Below are 8,020 nucleotides of genomic sequence, written 5' to 3'. Positions count from 1 at the left end.
AATGAAATATAATATGACAACTATCAAATTTAATAATGACAGATGGTTTTAGCTACTTTTGATAATCTTTTTTTTTTTGGCTATCCATTCAGTGTATACACATCCATAGTATAATTTGTCCTATTCAGGGAACATTCTTACATGATTCTCTATTTAGATCCATACTTTTGAGATTTGGTCCCAAAATCCCTAAGAAAAATCTACTCCCCCTGTTGGCCTAAATAAAATCCAAGGATTTTGACCTTGGCAATGTGACTCAAGGGCAATCAGTTTTGTAATCATTTGGCTGAATTGCATCTAAGAGGTTTGTGATTCATGTTAAATGCATTAATAATTAACATTAAGCTAGCATAGCTTTTTGGCTTTGCTTAATGAAATAGATTCATTGATGCTGTACCTATGTATGTGAAAACAAATGTCTTACATGAATGTCTCTCTATAATTCTGTTTTAGGGGAAGATGGTACAAGGAAAAAAATCACATTTTAAAGAAATGTAAGCAATTTCAAATAAATCATGAAAATATTAATGATAATTTGTTGACAAGCACAAGATACAGCCACAAATTTTGTCAGTATATTGATATTTCCATCGTGTGCTGCAAATTAGTTAAGCAAAGAATCAAAAAAATTCCAAGGAATTTATATTAAACTGCCTATATTTTATTTAACCAAGGGCAATGAGGTTGCAGCTTGTCTTTTCTTTCTTTCTCTCCCCTCCTCCTTCCCTTTCTGCTTTCCTCCTCTCTTTTTCTTTCCTTTCTTTTCTTTCTGTTTTTCTTTCTCTTTTCCTTCCTTCCTTCCTTCCTTCCTTCTTTCCTTCCTTCTTCCCTTCTTATCAGGAATTAAAACAAAACACAACACATGAACAATGTAATTATGCATTCTGTGTGCATATGTTTTATATCCAAGAGAGCCCAAATGCCCCAGAATTCCACAAACATAAATGAAACATGTACTCTTCCTTCCCTGCAACATTGTCAGAGCTGGCGGTAGTGTGCTGGGCAAAACGTAGGAAACTAGAAGTAACTTGTCAATTTTTAATTAAGTCTTCCTCCCTTGAAGAGTCAAATGCACCATTCTCCCTGCAAACTCTGGAGATGATGACATATTTCCACTTGGTTCCCATAGCATCCATTCCTGAAGATCCCCAGAATGGTCTTTGGTCAGGGCGACCACCCAGCTTCCCAAAAAGTTGGCAACCTGGCCAGCCAAAAGCAGCTTTCCCTTTTCCGGAAACTTACTCTGTCCGTGGTGCTGAACAATTCTGCCGAGACGCGCCCTGAGGAGCGCTGTCAGCCGCGCTGAAAAAATCTTCCCTGACGCTGCCCAAATCAGAACTGTGTATCTGTTATTTACTCACGTCCTCAAAGAGCAGCAAGCTTTCTCCATCTTAATTCGACACTACCGCAGAGCAGAGTTGCGCCGGCGTGATAGGAGGAGATCATAGGCAAGGAGGAAAAACTAACATCAGCATTGCTCACCTGAGACCTCAGATGCTCCCATGAGTTTGGAAGTGCTCTGCTCCCTACAGCAAAGACACCATTAAAAAAAATACTATTCTTCTGACTTTGCTTTTACACAAAGGTTCTGTGGTATTTCCGCCTTTCGTTTAAAAGCCAGAAGATTTGGCAGCAATAAGGTTTTCAAAATCGGGAATTTGCATTGTTTTTCAGTGGACTGACTTCCAGGACAAGGACTCATCTGCACCCGCCCAAATACCATGGCACTGCGTGCGCCCTTTGCCACCGGATCCTCCCCTTCCAATGAGACTTTCTGATTGTGTCTACCAACTCTCCTATTAGGAAACCCGTGGGTTGCATGCAGCTATTCTGTTGTATTCTCTTTCTCACTCCCTCCCCTCTCTCACTCACACTCTTGCTGGAGGCACACCAATACCGTTCTGCTGAGAAGAAAAAGCCCACAACTACCTTAAGCGATTAAGACAATATGCGCAACTCTCGCCTTTCATAGCGATCACTATACAAATCTGGCAAGAGCCAACACCAGTCTTTGCAAGAATGGAGTCGGTAAAACAAAGGATTTTGACCCCAGGAAAAGAGGGGCTAAAGAATTTTGCTGGAAAATCCCTTGGCCAGATCTACAGGTAAGAGAAACCCATATTTGCCTGGGCAAACCCATATTTGCCTGGGGCTCAGCATGAAAAAATCTGCAGGGCTATTTCCGTAAACCCTGCTTGCTTTGAGAGGTTGTAATATGATCGGAAAGTCTTTTTTTTGTTGGTTGCTGCTATTGCTCAAGCAGGGCTGCTCTGGAAACCTGCTTATTAATTCAGGAATGTTGCACTAAATGAACCTGTGTGCTGTGTGTGTGTGTGTGTGTGTGTGTGGTTTTTGTTTTGGTACCTGCAGATTCTCATCCTTTCCTACCCGGGATTTACCCTCTTTACAATTGAGAAATGACCAGCACCTGTTCAAAGAATCTTTCTTTCGGTGCTCATAGTGACAACAAATTCCTTTAATGCAGACACATGAATTTAGAAAATACAACCCTCAAAGAAATCAACCAAGAAACTCCAAAGAGTAATGGCAGAAAGAAATTTAGACCTCAGCTTTAAAACAACTCAAGTAGATAATCTCCCAGTGGAATCTTCCTTCTGTGCTGAAGGAGGAAGAATCAAAATATATCAATAATTAATAGCTGAAGCATTTCCTCTATCCAAATCCAAAACAATATATATGTGCTTTAATTATTTGACTTTTCTGAGAAGTCTATGTCTTGCATGGCAAATGTCAGTGTTTATAAGAAAAAGCATAATGACTTTGAAAGTACTGGCAATGATTTAATTTTTTATCGTCCCTGTAGTCAATGTACTAATTATGCTGAAAATTTTACAACTTTAAATTATTTTAAGAATATTATATGAGTACACTTTCCTTAATAATATGAGCAAAATCAATAAGAGAGGGCAGAAACAGCAGGATAAACGATTCCAAGAGAGCGCTAATTTTCACATTTGGGAAAATGAAGCCCTTAGAAGTGTAGAGAAAATGTACACAAAATGACCAATGCACTTCCTGATTTTCCAAATCTCTTTGGATCTGGTGGGCTTCATGTAGGCACCCCATCATGCACCTATGCGGCAATAGATACTGCAAGGGCCCTGCAGTCCTGCAGCTGCCCTGGAAAAAAGCTCTTCTTTCCCAGCTCAATTGCCATCAGATGGGGAGTTCAGGTGCATAGTCCAACTTTGCATATAACAGCCTAGGAAGCCAATGTAAAAAAAAAAAAATTGAAAAGAAAGAAAGAAAGAAAGAAATCACATTAGTTGAATTTTTTCTCCCAGAATAAATTGCCATGTGTTCTGACTTTGGGATTGAACTTTAAAAATACGAATTAACATAGCTGCAAAAACCTTTATGACTTATTCCCCAGGTGGTATTTTGTAAAATTTGGAAGTCTGACATTTTTTTTTTTCTGGTAGCCTCAAATTGTTTGGCAGTCAGCTCCTAACCTGTGCATTCTTGGAATTGATCTTAAAATTTCATTTGCTTTACTCCCATGTATGAAAATAATTGTGCGTGAATATATCACTTAAAAGGGCACACAGAAAAATGAACTATACAGTGGATTGAAAAACATCTGCAAACTGTAAACGGAGAGGTTCTTTGTTTAAATATCGAAGTATCCATCCCAAGAGTCCACAGTAATTGTACTGTTCACATTCATTCTCTCTCTCTCTTTTTAATAGACATTTCACAGATATATCGTGGACTAGCATAACAGCCTCAGCTTTTAGCAAAACCATTCCATCACTCCCCATTCCCCTTCTCCCTTCCTCCTCCCCTCAAGGACGAAAACCTTAAAGGAACTGAATTTTAAGGGTGAAATCTTGTGAAATACTGTGCAGATTAAAAAACACAAAACAAAGCAAAAATTTGAGATCTACTGTGGTGTGGGACATCTTACCAGAGTTGATTTGGGGGACGTCCGTGTATCTGGAAGTCGCATTTTACGTCTTTGGAAATGTGCCCAAGCCATTTTTCGGTGTTTGTAACCGAGATAGTAATGACGCAAGATTGTGAATAATTAATTATTCATGTTCTGGCAGTAGGAAGCTTAGGTGTCGGCCATATGCTGCGGAGGCCTTTGTTTCAAACTCGAGTAACAAGGAGAAGAAAGTAAGATGTGTAACGGGAGAGTAAACGGTGAACAGGCACCCTGGGACTGGAGGAATGGGCAATAGAATGCGTGCGTGACACTCTCAGAGAGCGCTCACAAGACCTTCTCGGCGTGGGCGCCGGTCAGGAGCGGCCTTAGTCCCTGGGGGTCCCCGCGCTCAGCTAGGAGGCAGGATCGCGTGTCTTTAACCCAGAAGGTTCAACTTAGCTGTGAAGGAAGGGGTAGCGCGGGTGCAGGTCTGAGCTGGGCTGGCCTGCAGAGCACCGGCCCTCAAGAAGCTAGTGGCTGGATAAAACCGACCATCGCCGGGGGTAAAGCACTGCAGGTGGGAGAAGTCTACACGGTTGCTGACGAGGCGCCGCTCCAGTAACCCACTCCCTCCCAAACCACAGACCCTCAGAGAAAGTTAGGCCCCAATTGCCTGTGTCTGTTAATCCAACCCGCTGCGGGGTGGATCCCGAGGGAATGCGGGCTGGGTGCCACGGGCCAGACGGCATTAAAGTTGAAGAGATGCTGCGGCAGGGAGGGGGGCTAGCAGGAGGCTGGAGAGCCGGGGAGGTCCCGAAGCCTGGTGGCGCCCTAGCACCCTAACTCCTGAAGGAGTCGAGCGAGGCAGCGCCCCTCCCCGCCCCCAGCCCTGACGGGTCCTGGGAACTGGGATGGGTCGGCGTCGGGGGTGCCTAACCCGCCGCGTCCTTGCCTTTCCCCTGCTCTGCCACGCAGGGTGCTGGAGAAGAAGCAAGACACTGGGGAGACCATCGAGCTGACGGAGGATGGGAAGCCCCTGGAGGTGCCCGAGAAAAAGGCTCCACTGTGCGATTGCACCTGCTTCGGCCTGCCGCGCCGCTACATCATCGCCATCATGAGCGGCCTGGGCTTCTGCATCTCCTTCGGCATCCGCTGCAACCTGGGCGTGGCCATCGTGGACATGGTCAACAACAGCACCATCCACCGAGGGGGCAAGGTCATCAAGGAGGTGGGCAGCCGCTGGCCGTGTGGGTTCGCAAAGCCGCCTCACCTATTTGAGCTCCATTCCCCCCCATGAAAGAGGAAGGCCTGAATGCTCGCCAGCCCCCTGCTAGCGGTGCGCTTCTAGAATAGGAATAGACCGCGATAGCCCTTAAGGCCTCCCTTTTCGCTTCCGCTCTCTGGGCCTTCCTTTTCTCACCTGCACTAGCTTCTTGTCAAGAGTGACTCCATACCAGAAGTTGGTGCTTACTAATGTACGCTAAATTTAAATCGAAATATTTTTCTTTCACTCGGAGGAAGGAGTAAGGCAGCATATCAGTGATAATGTCTCCCTGATTTCCTCCAATTCCTGCCAAACAGTCTTAATAATAAAAATGAAACAAAACCGAAATCAGATCAACTGTGAGCATATGGGCAGTTTCCACCCAAGGGCCTTTAGGAGTTGTCCACTTAACTGGTGGAGAGAAAAGCCAAGCTCAGCAGTGCCTTGAAGTCACCGGTCATCCAGTCCGGTAATCTCCTGAAGGGTGTGTTGGGGTGATGGGTAGGGAGAGGAAGGTCAATGTCAAAGTCACTGAAACCTGTGGGTCTAGACGTCCAGTTCAGGGATCTGAGCGACAATTAACAAGGCAGAGCCGGGGTAGTGGGGAGAGAAATTCGGGAACTCACTGTGGATGCGAAGCTGTGAGTGCCGCTGGTCCCCGGGTATTCCCAGAGACCCCGCAAAGCAGATTTAGTTTCAAAATACTACTCAAAGAGACGAAAAGGAGCCTCTATTCCTCAGGAGGTATAAGCCCTCCTCCGCCTTTCCGATGCAGATACTTAAAGGTTCACCCAGGCTGGCGAGGGCGGAGTTAGGCCTTGACCTTCACACACACCCCTCTCCAGCTTTTCTGACCACCCCTGAGGAAATCCTCCTCTCCACTGACCGCCCCCACCCATTCCCCAGGCTACTCCAAATCTTGCCCGCCTACGCCCATCCCATTTTGCCTGGAGGATCCTTTCCTCTAGCTCCTCCGACCTCCTCACCTTCCATCCCAAATTCCCCACCTTCCTTCCTCAGAATTTCCCTGGTTGGATTTCATTCTGGAAGAGACCCCACTACTGCTTTAGTACTGGCTGGCATCGGTTAAACGGACCCCGGTCAGGGGTCTCTGTCCCCAGCCAGCAAATGGAATCTCTTCCTGAGGAGTTCTAATTTTCAAAACTGGAGCCCGGAGGACTCCTCATTCATCGAGGTGATCAGATCTGGCTGACAGTAGTTGGGGAGCAAAGCCAGGGCGTCCAGCTTCGCCATTAACTGCAATACATTTCAAACGAACAGTTTTTCAGTTAAAAGAAGCATTTCTTCTCCATAAGAAGGTATAGATTCAATTTTGTTAGAAAACGAAAATTCAGCCATCTCCAACCCCAGAATGCAGGGAGCACCCGGGGGATTGAGGGCTCCTGAGCGTGAGTCTGCAGCCCAAACACTGACTCTCCTCTTTCCCTCCACCCCGTTTCCCCTGTACCCCCCATAGAAGGCCAAATTCAACTGGGACCCAGAAACCGTGGGGATGATCCACGGTTCCTTCTTTTGGGGCTACATCATCACCCAGATTCCGGGCGGCTACATCGCGTCTCGGCTGGCAGCCAACAGGTAACGCGTCCCCAGGGCGGGGGGTAATGGGGCTTGTACCCTCACAAGGGGCATCAGAGGCTGGGGGCAGGGACCACAGCCCCGCGGGGACTGGAACTCTTGGGCGAGGTCTTCTGGTCCGCCGGCACCCCATCTCTCCGGGCTGGAACTGTTCGTGCCTCGTTCCAGAATTAGGCACCCAAGAGGATTTGGGATCGCCAGGCAGGGCCCTAGTTGCCGCTTTCTCTCTGCCTTGGCTGAGCCAGCTTTTCGCCAAATGGTCTTCGTGCCTTAAGGCCTGTAAGAGCTGAGGCCAGGCGGGGTGTGGCCGGGCCGGGACTGAGCGGCTGGGTGCACAAAGGCGAGTGTGTTGGGGGGCGTCACGTGCTGCGCTCTCGTCAGGGCGTCCCTCGGGTGCCCCGGCTCCCTGTGGTGCTGACCTCCCGGCAGGGCGAATCGAACGCCGGGCCACCGAGCTCGCCCAGATGGTGCTCTGGGTCTGAAGGATTTGTTTCTATGGAGGCAGGCGGGATTTCAGGCGCCGGGGGTGCGATTCCACCTGTTAATGAGCTCCAGCGAACAGGGGCGGGGGTGGGGAGGGCGCTCAGCTGAGTCCCGCGGCCTCCAGCAATGCAGCGGTGGCTGCAGTCGAGCTCCTAGCACCAGCTCTGGGAATGCCGTCGGGGTCAGCTGCAGAGACACCCCAAAATATGGGGCATAAGGACTGATAAGGTTTGGGATACCAAGGAGCACAGCCTGGCCACTGGAGGGTGAAAGGCAGGTTTATTTGTTTCCTTGTGTATATTAAGATGAATAAAACCAAGTGCTCCCTAAGTCTGAATTGGAAAACTGACAACGCAAGCACTCACGTTTTCAGGTATTGCTTCGTCGAGACTCCAAGTAAAGACTTCCGGTCTTTCTTCAGACCTTGTATCTATGACTTCACCTTTCTCCCTCCCCTCCAAACTCAGATTTTCTGAGGAAGAAATCTTGAACGGGGCACCTCTCCAGTCTTGATCTCTTCTTTGCTTTTGTAAACTGGTCCCTCCTCATTTCTCAGTAAAATCTCCCACGCCTCTTCTAGTGGCTTTTGTCACCTCCAATTCCATTCACCAGCTGTGACTTCCTGCCCAAGACTTTTCAGTCTGCTCCAGAGCCTAGGGAAGAATTCTTGGAAATTTATTTTAGGTTTAACAATCCTTGGACCAGAATTTTTGAACATTTTTTCAAACTGTCAAAAGAAGAGGGCAAAAGATTAGGAATAGTACCTTTTGAATATCATCTTTACCTTG

At 47.1% G+C, this 8,020-nt stretch overlaps 1 protein-coding gene across 3 annotated transcripts in view; it reads left to right on the top strand.

The window, feature by feature from the left end:
* Positions 1-1,979: 1,979 nt before the first annotated feature.
* SLC17A6 (solute carrier family 17 member 6) overlaps positions 1,980-8,020 on the top strand; it is a 40,179-nt gene continuing 34,138 nt past the window's right edge. For all 3 annotated transcript variants that reach the window (XM_049649232.1, XM_049649242.1, XM_049649235.1), the window contains exons 1-3: positions 1,980-2,105; positions 4,865-5,117; positions 6,631-6,749. In XM_049649232.1, the coding sequence (XP_049505189.1) occupies positions 2,020-2,105; positions 4,865-5,117; positions 6,631-6,749 (458 nt within the window). In that variant the 5' untranslated portion in view covers positions 1,980-2,019. The remainder of the gene's footprint in view (positions 2,106-4,864; positions 5,118-6,630; positions 6,750-8,020) is intronic.

Source organism: Panthera uncia, chromosome D1, assembly GCF_023721935.1.
Source record: "Panthera uncia isolate 11264 chromosome D1, Puncia_PCG_1.0, whole genome shotgun sequence".
Lineage (NCBI taxonomy): Eukaryota > Metazoa > Chordata > Mammalia > Carnivora > Felidae > Panthera > Panthera uncia.
Note: the sequence above shows the minus strand (reverse complement) of the source record. Positions and strands in the feature narration are given on the sequence as shown.